Below are 14779 nucleotides of genomic sequence, written 5' to 3' on the forward strand. Positions count from 1 at the left end.
TAGAGATAAGAGAAGGGGATAATCAATAATACTGGTGAAGCTGGAACATGAGATTTGCAATGGCCAAAGAGGATACAAGGACACAAAAGAGTAAAATAGAAGGATAGACATAGAATGATCGCACTCATTTGTGGAATATGAAAAAAAAATAATATAAGACTAATACCCAAGGACCTCCAGAACCAGCCACAACCATGCTGAGACCACTATCCACACGCATGAAGGAACCGGCAGAGGAACACAGGCATGCAGGTCCCAGGGCTGAGGTCTCCAAGCCTGCTCGAATCGGGGCTGAGCATCCTCCACCCAGATCCTCCATCTTCCAGTAGGCAGGGGTCACACTCACCAACTGTCCCTGGAGCCAGGTAATCCCATCAACGGTAAAGACCCAGAGACTATAAAACCCAGCTCCCGGAAGCACACAGCTGCATTCGCGGCCATACAACATCTTATTATCTCGTTCTTACTTTGGACAACCTGGCAGGCTACTGAATGTAACCTGCCCACACGGCAGAGTCTTGGCAAACTCCCTGTGGCGTACCCAATATGGCAAATACCAGTAACAACAATGGGTCTCATTCTCCTATCCCTGAAAGAGCCTTGAATATGGCACTTTTTAAAATCTTAGGGCTAGGATGAAGAAGACATTACTGGTGCCTGCTTGAGGCAATTGACGAACAACACGGTGATCGTGATCGTGAATACACAAGGAGGGTAGAAACAAGAGCAAGGAAGATTTGTCTACAGTTGGAAGGCTGCCTCAAGTGGCTGGGGAAGAAGGCAATTGGGATAGAGAAGGGACCATTATGACAAAGATAGCTGGAAATGAACAAGCAGATTATGATAATCTCTCAGTATCTGTGTTGCAGACCATAGTGCCCAGAAGGAGGGAGGGAGGGAGGAGGAAAGGGGGGAGAGAGAGAGAGAGAGAGAGAGAGAGAGAGAGAGAGAGAGAGAGAGAGAGAGAGAACGAGAACAGGAAAATGGAAAATGCCTGCCATAGAGCCAGAGGCAGGCTGGGGGAGGAGGGATGCAGGAGGAAAACTGGGGCCATCGGTGGTGGGAAATAGATAACAGGTGTTGGATCATTGTATGACTGAAACCTGATCATGAACAGCTTTTTAAACAGTAACTGTATATCTCATGGTGACTCAATTAAAAAACCAAAAATTAAAAAAAAAAAAAGTAAAATAGGATACCAAAGGGCACCTGTCATCTAAGGAAGGGAGAGACCAGGTCCAACAGAACTGAAGGTTTCATTCTGCACCTCATTCCCCAGATCTGAGTAAGTCTCTAAAAACAAATGCCAGGGGAGGAAATATAACTGCAATGAAAGAGATTTTATGCTACTTCATTTAAAAATCAATTTATTGACATACAAACCAAAGGGATCAAACAGAAAAGAAGCCGAGCTTTTGCCAAGTCTGACTTAAGTTCTCTGACAAAACCAGGTTGACCTCGCACACAAATCTAGAAGTGAAGAGTCTTTATGTCTTTCTGTGAAGGCAAAGCCATTTGGTTGGCACTTCAAAGGAGCATCTTTCCACCTGGTCATCATCATATGGTATGTGCCACGAGTCTCCAGTTGTCTGCACGACTGTGTCATAGCTGAGAATAGGCTGTTGAATTAAAAATGAAAGTGAACAATTTAGAACGACACTAAAAGATTATCTGGACATTACTCTTTGTCTAACAACTTATTTACTACAAAGGATTTTGGGGCCACTTCTTGTATCTAATGAATTTATAAAAAGCACCCAGGTCTGCACCTAATTCTAAAATTACGAATTGCTTTATTTATTTATTTATTTATTTATTTATTTATTTTTTTGCATTTGGGTCACACCCAGCGATGCACACCCGGCGATGCTTTTTGGGTCTCCTGGCTCTGAGCTCAGGAATTACCCCTGGCAGTGCTCAGGGGACCATATGGGATGCTGGGAATCGAACCCGGGTCGGCTGCATGCAAGGCAAATGCCTTATCTGCTGTGCTATCACTCTAGCCCCACGAGTTGCTTTTTTGAGGGGATTCATTTTTTTTGGGGGGGGGGCATATCCGATGATACTCAGGACTCTGAGCTTAAGGACCACTCCTGGAAGTGTTCAAAGGACCTTATTAGGTGCTGGGGATGGAACCCAGATTGGTTGTATACAAGACAAGCACTATATATACAATATCCACAGGCCCAGGGCTTTCATTTTTAAGGTTAAAAACTCTCTACAGGAACAATTCATGTATAGGATCTCGTATTCTTCTCATAGTATGTCAATTTGGTACGTGAGAAACATTTAAAATTACAAAACTAGAGAAATGATATAATAAATGCTTATGTAATCATTGCCCAACTTTGGCCATAATCAACTTCAGGCTAATCTTACCTCATCCACAATCTACCTACCTACTTCTCCACTTTATCCTGAAGATTATTTTGAAGCAAATCTCAGATATTACATTTAAGAATAACTGGATGGGGCCGGAGTGAGAGTACAGCAGGTAGGGCTTTTGTCTTGCATGCAGCTGACCCAGGTTCCATCCCCAGCATACCATATGGTCCCCCAAGCACTGCCAGGAGTAATTCCCGTGTACAGAGCCATGAGGAACCCATAAGCAGTGCTCAGTGTGACCCAAAAAGCCACTGTTCTGTAGCACTGTTCTCCCGTTGTTCATCTATTTGCTCAAGCGGGCACCAGTAACGTCTCCATTGTGAGACTTGTTACTGTTTTTGGCATATCGAATACGCCACAGGGAGCTTGCCAGGCTCTGCTGTGTGGGCGGTATACTCTTGGTAGCTTGCTAGGCTCACAGAGAGGGATGGAAGAATTGAACCTGGGTTGGCTGCGTGCAAGACAAATGCACGTGCTATCGCTCTGGCCCCCCAATAAGCTAAAAAAAATTTACTAAGTCTTTGATGTCATCAAATTTCTGTATACATTTCTACCAACTGTTACAAATGCAAACATATTTAACACTTGTTCGAAAATTGAAAATTACACTGTGACCTGATATATTTCTGTTGAGGAAACCAGGTCGGTTGTTTCCTCAACAACAATTCCTGCATTGTTCCCATAGTCTTGTGTTACTGACTACATCTCTCTGCTATCGTTCGTTAACACTCCCTACAAATTTTGTGACTGCTGGACCTTAATTACCATTGCTAGTGTACTCTTTTGGTATTAATTGTCCTTCTAATTTTTTCCCCACTGTTTTTTTACAGGTGGTATCCTTGTGTTTGAAGAAATCCCAAGTAGAACCAAAGGAGAAATCAATGGAGACCATGCAGCAGAAGTAGTTTAAAGAGGAAAAAGGAGTTTTTTAGCAAAAGTGGAAGTCTGACAAACCATATGGCTTAAAGTTAGTGAAAATAAAGAGGAAAATAAAAAACACACATGAGGAGTTGGAATTGATACCAAGTGGTTAACATGAATTAACATGAGATCGGCCTTTGAAACATTTGCCCTGGGAGTATTATTCTCCAAACTGGCTAATTCCAAATACTGAACTAAAACTGAGAAAAATAAAGCACTGAGACTAGGCTGAACTACTTGCAACATCCTGCGACTAAGCCATATTCTTACTAAATACTTAACCTATGAACACTCTGGAGAGGATGGATAACATACCTGAAAGACTACTTTCGATCCTGCAAGCTTAGCAGTAATTGCCAGCTGATGTCCTTGTTGCCACTTAAAGAACAGGTTCTGGGTCTTGGCATCAGGTAGACAGGCCTTGTGGTCCCGCATCAGATCATTTGTGACAAACTTGCAGTGATTGCCTGAGTGCAGTGTGGCATACAGAAGGAACGGGTCGTCCTCAGAGCTTAGCCAGGCAAGAAAAGAACACAATCAGGCATAGCCCATGGAGAGAGGGCAGCACTACACGGGGTCTTTTACTTTTTTTTTTTTTTTGCTTTTTGGGGTAACACCTGATGATGCACCTGGGTTACTCCTGGTTCTGCATTCAGGAATTACTCCTGGTGGTGCTCAGGGGATAATATGGGATGCTGGGAATCAAGTCTAGGTCGGCCGCGTGCAATGCAAATGCCCTACTCACTATGCTATTGCTCTAGCCCCATCTCAGAGAGACTTAAAAACCTTTTGCAAGTGTCAAGAAATGGCTCAAAGGACTGGGGTACATACTTTGCATTCAATTTATGCAAATTGAATTTTGTGACAAACTTGTCACGATGCTGGTTCAATTCCTGGCACTGCATTTGGTTCATTGAGCACCGTCAGAGTGACCTTTGAGCACAGAGCCAGGAGAAGTTCCTGAGCACTATCAGGTGAGACTCCAAAACAAAACAATTCTCTTGTCCCTGTCAAGAGCCAGACCATGTTAGTCCTTAACTCGTAGGCAATACCATCCACAGTGTTTATTAACTGCCTGTCCATGGACTGGTGCTCAGATCGATGACAGTCCATGGTATAAAAAGACTGAAAATCACTGATCTTGAGAGGTGCTTACCATGTAGATGCTGGAGCAGCAATTTGTGTTAATTAAATCACATTCAAGTGTGAGCCACTAGTGGGTATGTGCCAGCTACCTCCTTTTCACTAAAGAAATGCTTATAAGACCCAGAGTATATAGATATATAAAACAGGCACACAAAGAAAATCAAATATTTACTGGCAACAAATTATAAAGAAACTTATGCTTAAGATTTTTCGCGAATCTTCCTCCCCCTTTCATCTAGGTTACTCCCACTTGAAGTGGGTTGCAAGCCACGGCTTAAGCATGTTGGGTGCAGAACACAGATGGAAAACTAAGGGGAAATAAACACTAATACTTGTGACTCTAATGGCTAAACCTGGCTCTCCCACTGGAATGGAGAATTCTAACAATAATTCTCTTTTCATAAGAGTTGGTTCTCTGGGTTTTCAGGGTATTTCCTCTATTTGTCTTATCCACTAAAGAATTTATTTTTCCTTTTCTTTTTTTTGCTGAGATCTAGAAATGATCATACTTAGTATTATTGTAAGGGCAGGAGGGCATCTGTCTCCAAGTTGGAGCTGATACTTCACAGCAGCTTCTGGGCCGTCACCAGGAACAGCACCCAGAGGCATCTCTGGCTTGGAGAGGAACAAGCGTCACCAATGACTGAACATCAGAGCTTCCCACTTAGTACATGCACTGTAAAAATGGCAGTAACTACCCTTGGATCAGGGATTTGGGTCACAATATATAATAAGCCTGAAGCCTTGATCCATGTGACTCAAAATAAAACCACCCTGAGTCTACTTTTTACAGATGTACTTGAGGCAAAATGACAAAAGTGACTTGTGTTCACTTAAAACACTCAGGAAGAGCTGGAGTGATATAGTACAGTAGGTAGGTAGGGTGCTTTCCTTGCATGTGGCTGATCCAAGTTCAATCCACAACATCCCATATGGTTCCCTGTGCCTGCCAGGAGTGATCCCTAAGGGCAGAGCTAGGAGTAATCCCTGAATACCGCTGTACTATGGCTCTGGACCTCACTTCTGATATTACCTTCCCTTTCACCCAATTTTCTTATTGATTTAAGTTTTGGGGTTTCTTGGGGGATCCATACCCTGCAGTATTCAGGGGTCACTCTCAATGATGCTCAGGGGACCATGTGTGCCAGGGATCAAACCCAGGTCTCTCACATGCAAATGATATGAGTTCCAGCTCTCCAAGTTCTCTTCTTGGCCCTTGTTCAGTTTTCTCTTGCTATAGAAACAATTTTGTAATCTTTCTTAAAGAAAATTTTAAAAAATGAGGCCAAGTATATACACACAGAAACACATATGTTTAAATTGGTGAAAACAGCTAACTAATGAGCAGATGACTAGGGTGGAGTGAACTCACTGTCACCTTCAACACTTACATGTTGTCTGCAAAGAAACAGCTCGCTAGCTTCTTCACCCTTTCCATCTCGTCCTTTCTCCATCGGGAACTTGGTATCAGCATGTGCTTCCGACCCAGGACCAGCAGCCGCAGATTCAGCTCAGAGAGCTGGGAGACCACATCCAAGAGCTAAAAGACACAAAGGAGCAACCAAGAGGGTGAAGGGAAGTGATTCTTTCTTCTAGCAGATAACCTCAGTAGTGAAGTGTTATTCTCTGGCAAAAAAGGGCAAACAAATATTTCTTCTTTATAAGTAAGCACTTTATTTTTGTAAATGTGAGAAAAATGATTCTCTGTTAAATATTAACAGAGAATGAATAATTAATGGTCAGGATACAGTACATTGGATCCAGCTTTCTCTAGATATAAAGTATATGAGTTAATCTGAAACTATGTTCCCTGAGTCCACTGGGATAGAGACAGGAAGAAATAAGGGAGATGGGGATTACTCCCAGATATTCTCAGCCCAATTCAACCCAAACACCTGGACTTTTGTAGTTACATAGTGTTTTTCTATACAACTTTTCATTTAAATACTACTTTCTTTTGGAAAAAGTACAAACTTCATTTAAAAATATTTTAAATGATCCAATCAATAACATTCTATTCATTTAGTTGTCAAATATTGCTTTTGTACCTACTATGCCAGAGATACTTGTAAAAACTGGCAATGTAATACCAAGTTAACAAGAGTTGAATTTTCACTTTGGGGTGGGTGGGTTGGGCTGCACTGAGGAGTGAATCGAGGAGCATATTTGGTGCTGGCAGCCAACCAGAATTGGCTACATGCAAGAGAAGCACTTTTTAACCTCTGCACTATATATCTGATTCAAGAAACCTGACTTTCTATTTCTATTTTAAAATTTATTATTTTATGTACACTGGAGAAGGAATGGGTGGTGGAACATTATATGATTGAAACCCAATCATGAACAACTTTGCAGTGGTATATCTCATTGTGTTTCAATAAAAATAAATAAGTAAATGTAGAAAATTTAAAAAATTAATATTTTAGTTTGGGCTAAAATGGCCAGCTGTCAGGGCTGACTCCTGGCTCTGCCACTATAGATCACTCCTGGAGGGGCTCAGGAGACTATTTGGGTTGGTCACATATAAGGTAAATGCCCTACCTGCTGTACTATCTATCTGGCCCCAAATTTGGATTTTTAATATGACTCCTTTAAGTTTGTTTTCTGGGCCATGACTGGTGGTGCTCAGGGCTTACTCCTGATTCTGTTCTCAGGGATCACTCCTGGAAGTGCTTAAGAGACTGCATGCAAGGCAAGCACCTTAACCACTGCACTGTATGTCCAGCCTGATAGTTCCTGACACTGTACTTTATTGCTCTGAGTATGCATTTATAAGATACACATATTATATACATGTGTGCATATATATATATAATCCATCCTAATCTACTCCATTACTATATTAATCTTAATTTTAAATTAAAATTTTTTGGGTTTGTTTTGGAGCCACACCTGGCAGTGTTCAGGGCTTAAGGAGCAAGGTGCGACCTGGGTGACCATCTGGTGCCGGGGATCAAACTCAGGTCAGCCACGCATACAAAGCAAGCACCCTACTCACTGTACTACTGCTCCGGCCCAGTGCTAGTTTATTATTTTAGGAAATAGGTGGCTTTATTATCCTTATTAGTTTTAAAATTGAGATACAGAATGAGGACAGATACAGAGCGACAGTACAGCATAGTGCGCTTGCCCTGCATTTGGCCATCTCGAACCCGGCATCCCCTGTGGCCCCTCAAGCACCACCAAGAGTAATTCCTGAGTGTGGAGACAGGAGTAACCCCTGAGCATCTCCAGGTATGGCCCCAGACCCAAAATAAATAAGTAAATGAACAAAATCTGTTGAAATGATGTATTAATTTCAATGAGCCCAGATATAAAATGGCAATTGAACTTTATTAGAGAAATGACAACTACTTTCAAGATTTTCATTTGAATTTCCACCAAGTCAATATAAAGACATAATAAAAAGAGGTTTAAACAAATCATGCAACTTGTCACTATGTGACAGAAGTAGAAATATCATGCTGAGTGAAGTTAACTAGAAGGAAAGGGTCAGACAAAGAATGATCCCTCTCCTATGCAGTATAAAGAAACAGTACGAATCACGAATCACGACCATCCTGTTATTTGTCGATTGCCTCGAGCAGGCCCCAGTAACGTCTCCTTCATCCTAGCCCTGAGATTTTTAAGAAAGTGCTATATTCAAGGCTCTTTAGGAGAATGAGACCCATCACTGTTACTGGTACTTGGCATATTGGGCACGCCACGGGGAGTTTGCCAGACTCTGCCGTGTGGGCAGGTTACATTCGGTAGCCTGCCAGTTTGTCCAAAGTAGGAATGAGATAATAAGATGTCATAATAAGATGTCTTGTAAGTAGGCTTGGAGATCTCAGCCCTGGGACCCGCTTGCCTTTCTTCCTCTGCCGGTGCCTTCAGGTGTGCGGAGAGTGGTCTCAGCATGGTGGTGGCTGGTCCTGGAGGTGTTCGGCTGCCGGAGCCCTGGTCAGGGCGGGGAGGAAAGCTCAACCCGCTCCCCTCCAAGGGGCCCCTGCGAGGACAGCCAGGCGTGGGGGCAGGAGACTGTACGAGATTAACAAATGGCCAAAGGCAAGAGAATCTGAGAATGACCCTATGTAATTCAATTTACCATTATTTGTAAAGGACAGCTTAAGAGTCCATGCAACAGGGAAGACACGCCTTAAAGAAAAACATAAGTGTTCTCACAGCTACATCAGGAGGTTTAGATAAGTGGTTTTGAATTTACAAACATTGAATTAAAGATATGGGCTCAAGAAAGTGCAGAAAGGCTTAGCTGAACTACTCTGGGGCACCATCTTGTGGCTATGAGGTCTCTGCAAGCAGAATTCTGAGAAGACCCAAGAGAAAATAAAAGGAAAGACAGTAAAGGAAAAAGAATGGGCAGCATGAACACAATGGTTTGAAACTATGGTTGTTCAAGTTATAAGTTCACTTTCTCTGGGGTAAATTCCAAGGTTGGATATGCGAGGGCTGGGTGAAAGACACAGGAATACTTAGAAAAATAAAGAAAAAGGGAACTCACCTACAGCTATAATCAAAGTTAAAGCTGAGATGGATTTCCACTCTGAGAAAGTACACTAGACATACGATTTCCCTATCTCTCCCAGTAACATATATCATGGGTTGGAGCGATAGCACAGCGGGTAGGGCATTTGCCTTCCACACGGCCAACCTGGGTTCAATTCCTCTGTCCCTCTTGGAGAGCCTGGCAAGCTATTGAGAATATCCCAGCTGCACGACAGAGCCTGGCAAGCTCCCTGTGGCGTATTTGATATGCCAATAACAGTAACAACAAGGCTCACAATGGAGACATTACTGGTGCCCACTCATGCAAATCGATGAACAACAGGAGGACAGTGCTACAGTAACATATATGTACATATATATATATTAAATATGGGAACACCTTGGAAGGTAGAAAGAAAAAAGTAGACTACTCAAGACCCCAGGACAAGAGAAGTGATATGTTGATGAATTTATTGGATTTTCGTTCTCTTATATCCTAGAACTAGGTGTTAACAAGTTCACAGCTTGGAAATAATGGTGAGTATAATAAGAGCCCAACAAAGGTCTGTTCTCTCTAGTCAAGGATTGGAAAGAAGCAGAATAAGACTGAACACTAGTAAAATGATGACACCAGCAGACTGTGATATTCTATATAAATAAACACACACACACACACACACACACACACACACATATATATATATTGCTTTTCAGGTCACACCTGGCGATGCTCAGGGGACCATATGGGATGCTCAGAATTGAACCTGGATCGGCCGCATGCAAGGCAGACGCCCTACCCGCTGTGCTATCACTCCAGCCCCCCCCCATATATATATTTAATACCTAGAGGAGTTATTAAAATACCATACAAGGAGATACATTCAAAACCCCAAATTAGGGACTGAAGTGATAGTACAGGAGGTAGGGGGCTTGCCTTGCATGTGGCCAACCTAGGTTCCATCCCCGCCATCCCATATGGTCCCTTGAGCATAGCCCGGAATGATCCCTGAGCAGAGAGCTAGAGTAATCCCTGCGCATTTCCTGGAGTGGCTCCAATATTCAAAACAAATAAACAAACAAACAAACAAAAACCACTTATTTAAGTTAGAAAACAAAACATAACCTGGCAAGTGTGAAAAAAAGGTTTGTATTCTAGTAACACCCAAGATAAACAATAACAACAGAAAACCTCCCACTATAAATACGTTGAAAAAAAGTTTGAGTAGTTCATAGGAAGGCAGGAAACAAAACAAAACAAAATTGAACAAAGAAGACAAGAAGTAAGATGACAGACAAAATTCCTAATTTACCAATAAATGTAAGATATAAACCATTTCAATACATCAATTAAAAGACAGAGATTAGGGTTGTAGTGATAGTACAGTGGGTAGGGTTTTCGGCTTGCACACAGATCATCTAGGTTCAATACCTTATTGGTTCAATACCTTATTGGTTCCCCAAGCCATGCCAGGAGTGATCCCTGAGTGCAGACCTAGAAATAAGTCCTGAGCACTGCGAGCGTGGCCCAACACCTCTCCCCAACATCCTCCCACCCCACTGCAAGAAATCTACAGCTATACAGTTGGAGACTTCAACACTTCTCTTTAAACAAAGGGGAGAACAAAACAGAAAATCAAAAGTATAGAGAACTCAACAATACCACACTTGTTCATGAATTGAAAGAATCAAGATAGAAAAGATGGCAATTATCTCCAAATTGATATATAAGTAGAATGCAATTCCCATCAAAACCCCAGCAACAATTTTTGTAGACACTGTAGCATTGTCCACTGTAGCACTGTCCTCCCATTGTTCACTGATTTGCTTGAGCGGGCACCAATAACATCTCCATTGTGAGACTTGTTGTTACTGTTTTTGGTATATCGGCCTCATGCAAGGCAAATGCCCTACCCGCTGTGTTATCGGTCCAGCACCAACAAATAATCTTGTAGACACAAACAAGATTATTCTAAATTTATATGAAAATGCAAAGGAAGAATAGCTAAGACAATCATTATTATTACTATTAATTTTTATGCAGTGCAGGGCCTCACACATAGCTAAGGTAATTTTGGAAAAGAATATAGTTAATGTGCCTGCCTTATGTCCTGTGGACCTGGCTTTGAATCCTGGCACCACATAAGGTCCCCTGAGCATCACTGGGGATCACTGCTTTTGTTTTTTTGGGTCACACCTGGCAAAGCTCAGGGGTTACTCCTGGCTCTGCACTCAGGAATTACCCCTGGCGGTGCTCAGGGGACCATGTGGGATGCTGGGAACTGAACCCAGGTCGGCTGTGTGCAAGGCAAATGCCCTACCCGCTGTGGTATTGCTCCAGCCCCTTCACTGGAGATCATTCCTGAGCACAAAAGCAGGACTGGCTTCTGAGCATCGCTGGCAATGCTCCCCGACAAAGACGTAAACAACAATATAAATGAACCATCAAAACCCAAAACCAAACAGAGTCTTGTAAGATAAAGGGGTTATGTGTGCCCTTTAAGATAGAGGCTAAATGCTCAATTCATACAGTGATCAATATTCTGTAAAAGGCAACCCTCCCCTGGTGAGGCAGATTTAGATGCGAGAAGTTAGGACAGTACTAACAGAAAAGCTGAGATTATTCACCTGAGCTGTTCTGAACCTGGACCATTCAGATGGCAAGACTCCATTTGCCAAGGTGGAGCAGCACAGTATAGCTCTTTCTAGAGAATTTTAGATGGATCTGTCAGGCCTCCTGGGAACCCAGTATGTCAAGGGTAAAGAGATCATATTGGGGGTGGTAGGTGTGGGGCCACATAGTGGTATTCAGGACCTAGTCCTGGCTCTGTGCTTAGGGAACCATATGTAATGCAGGGGTCTGAACTCCAGTAGGATGAGTGCCCAAACACCTGTACGATATCCCTGGAGCCAGGAGATCAGATCTTACATCCTCCCTGCCTCAAGTACCACAAGAAATTGTCTTGGAATTCTTATTTTTAATCTCCTAATTTCAGATTTTCACTTCTTACATTCCATATCATTTATTTTCTTTTCACATACATTTTTCTTGAAATTTGTATTTTTGTTCCTTTTCCCACTGTATTTCCTTTATTCTGATTGAATAAAATCAATTTTAATTTTTTATCCATCATCATTCCCTAAGACATAAAATGAATAAATCTCCAAAAATCAGAGTAAGAGTTAGTTTCAGATTAATATATGGCTCACTCATTTTCTGGTTTGTGTTCCATGCTGATTTGGTTGTGTACTATAGGAATGGGATGAGCGGTTTTCATTTTCATCTATAAGCAGCGTTTTTAGTTTGGCATAAGGCAGCGGCAGGATAGTTCCTGTGCTTAGAGTAAAGACATCTGGCAAGGTTGCCTGTGTCAGAAATAGCCATGGCAGGATGGTCAGGAAGTACAAACGTGGCCTAGGAGAGGGGAAAGGTAATGAGAGTAAGAGCTTTTCTGAGTAATCCCCCCAAAGTGTGACTTCCCTTTTCTATTCTTAACTTTTTTTTTTTTAACCTCCCTATTGTAGTCTCTGTCACTTCCAGGTTGTATGCATTGTGATCTAAAATAAAATCCTAAAGCCTTTGGAGACTTACAGTTCTCTGAGAGTTTGGCAGAAGATAACCAGAACCAACAGGCTGGGCTGCAGCTTAGTAATAGTGCATATATATGCGTCATAGGGATGAGGTCCTGGGCCCATCCCCAACACGACAAACACAGAAAAACACACTGTATATATATGTATATATATTTATATGTGTGTGTATGATATGCATGTGTGTATATTTATATATATGTGTGTATAATATGCAAATATATATATATACATATATATATATTCTCGCCATGGGCTATCTTCAAGAAAGTTTTTGGAACAACCCAAACATCTACTATTTTTTACTTTAAGGCCTCCCCAGCAGTGACTGGGGCTTGGGGAACATTCCCAGTAGTCCTTGGCCCAGAGATGCTAGCCTGTCAGTTTGATGCTCATATCTAAGGATGTGGTGCTCAGGTTCAGCAGTGCTGGGTGCCACCAGAGCCACACCTGGAGGTGTTAGGGGTCCACAGGCTATAACTTGAGGGTACCTGAGAGATAGGGGGTGCTGGCCATCAAGCTGAGAATTCACACTTGCAAGGCTTATGGCTCTAGCCCCCCAATTTATCTCCCTAGCCTCAAAAAAAAAAAAAGCAAAGAACCCAAATAAACCACTTTTTGCTTTTTTACATTTCAGGGTCCACATGATGGTACTTAGAGACCTTTAACATTAGGTATCAAATTTAGGGGCTCTAACATGTCGGGTATGTGCTCTGCTATCTGTCCAGACCCCTGGGTTCAATGAATATTAACTCATGGCCAACCCTATTTCATCTATATCGTCTCAATCCCTTTTCCTCCTAAGATTGTTTAAAAATCCTAGATGTCGAATCATTTCACCTGTAAATTATATCAGAACGTATTTCTATGTTCAAAATAAGCACACCATTATGACATCTTAGAATATTAATAATTCCTTTTCATCAAATAGTAATTGTATTTGCATCAAAATTTATTTTTATTATTTTAAAAATGAGGGCCTTAATAGAGCTCTGTGCAGTCATAGTGTGCACCCTCTGAACTAGCTTCTGGGCCCAAGCTCTATACCTGCAGGCGTTTGACTGCAGTTAAAGAAACTAGATATAGTTTCTATAAACTGGTAGCTAGAGCTAGAGAACTGATTAGAGTCAGGGGTTCTTTAGCATATAAATGAGTGTGTCTGTGTGTCTGTCTCTATTTAAGTCTCTGTACAGGAAAGAGACCACAGCTGTGAAGGTGCTTGACTTACAAGTGCTCAATCTGGGTTAGATCCCTGAACAGAGCCAGGAGGAAACCCTGAGAATTACTGGGTGTGGCCCCCTACACCAAGTATATAATAGTCCTAGGGTCAGGGATGTGACTCAGTGATGGAGCACACATCTCATATGTATGAGGCCCTGGGTTGCACGCCCAACACTGAAAAATAAGCAAGGCTATAGCTGGATAAAATTCAAAGGCCAATTCACTCATTAAACATGAATAAGGCCCTCCTCTGCAGCCACTAGTGTGGGGCCGTGGGGCTACAGAGAGGGCGATATTGTCATCTCTAGTCTCTAGTAGTATCAAAAGGTCAAAACAGACTGTGATCATTGCTAAGAGAGAGCACAAGGAATGGGCACTGAAATTAAGTGGTGGAGAGGGTATTCAGGAACTCTCACAGAGGAAGTGACAGCTGAGTTTTCAGATGAACTATCCAGGCAAGAAATGGGAATTTCCAGAGACATGGAGCTGCATTTCGGGGGTGGGGACTCTTTATTAGATGCTGAAGTTGAGGAGCTGCAAACTGCCAAAATGTGGCTCCAGGAGAGTTGTGGGAGGGAGACATGGGGAGTGGCAGAAATCAGGATAAAAATGAAAGCAGGGGTCAGATCTCAGGGGTCCTGGTAAGTGCCTTTTCTGGCCTGAAAGCAACGGGAGACAAACACAGAATTTAAAACGGGAAAAGGACATGACTAGCAACTAGAGAGATCGAGACGGTGGACTGCAAAAAGACCGGACTGAAGTAGAGAGATCAAGCAGTAGAACTGCAGGGAAATTCAGGGAAGAGAGAAGGAGACTCGTTTGTGGAGTATAAAACAACATAACATGAGGCTGACACTTAAGGGTAGCAGAATCATGGGACAGGAAGATTGCTCCATAGCTGGAAGCCTGCCTCATGAGCAAAGGGGAGAAGGCAGCTAGAATAGAGAAGGGATCACTAAGAAAATGATGGCTTGAGGAACCGGTTGGGATGGGAGATGTGTGCTGAAAGTAGATAATGGACCAAACATGATAA

At 42.3% G+C, this 14779-nt stretch overlaps 1 protein-coding gene across 3 annotated transcripts in view; it reads right to left on the bottom strand.

Moving 5' to 3' along the window:
* Positions 1-1350: 1350 nt before the first annotated feature.
* PRORP (protein only RNase P catalytic subunit) overlaps positions 1351-14779 on the bottom strand; it is a 115550-nt gene continuing 102121 nt past the window's right edge. For all 3 annotated transcript variants that reach the window (XM_056133803.1, XM_056133802.1, XM_056133804.1), the window contains exons 6-8: positions 5844-5992; positions 3622-3817; positions 1351-1619 (exon numbers count right to left, since the gene is read on the bottom strand). In XM_056133803.1, coding sequence (XP_055989778.1) covers positions 1488-1619; positions 3622-3817; positions 5844-5992 — 477 coding nt within the window. In that variant the 3' untranslated portion in view covers positions 1351-1487. The remainder of the gene's footprint in view (positions 1620-3621; positions 3818-5843; positions 5993-14779) is intronic.

Source organism: Sorex fumeus, unplaced genomic scaffold, assembly GCF_029834395.1.
Source record: "Sorex fumeus unplaced genomic scaffold, SorFum_2.1 ptg000098l, whole genome shotgun sequence".
Taxonomy (NCBI): Eukaryota; Metazoa; Chordata; class Mammalia; order Eulipotyphla; family Soricidae; genus Sorex; species Sorex fumeus.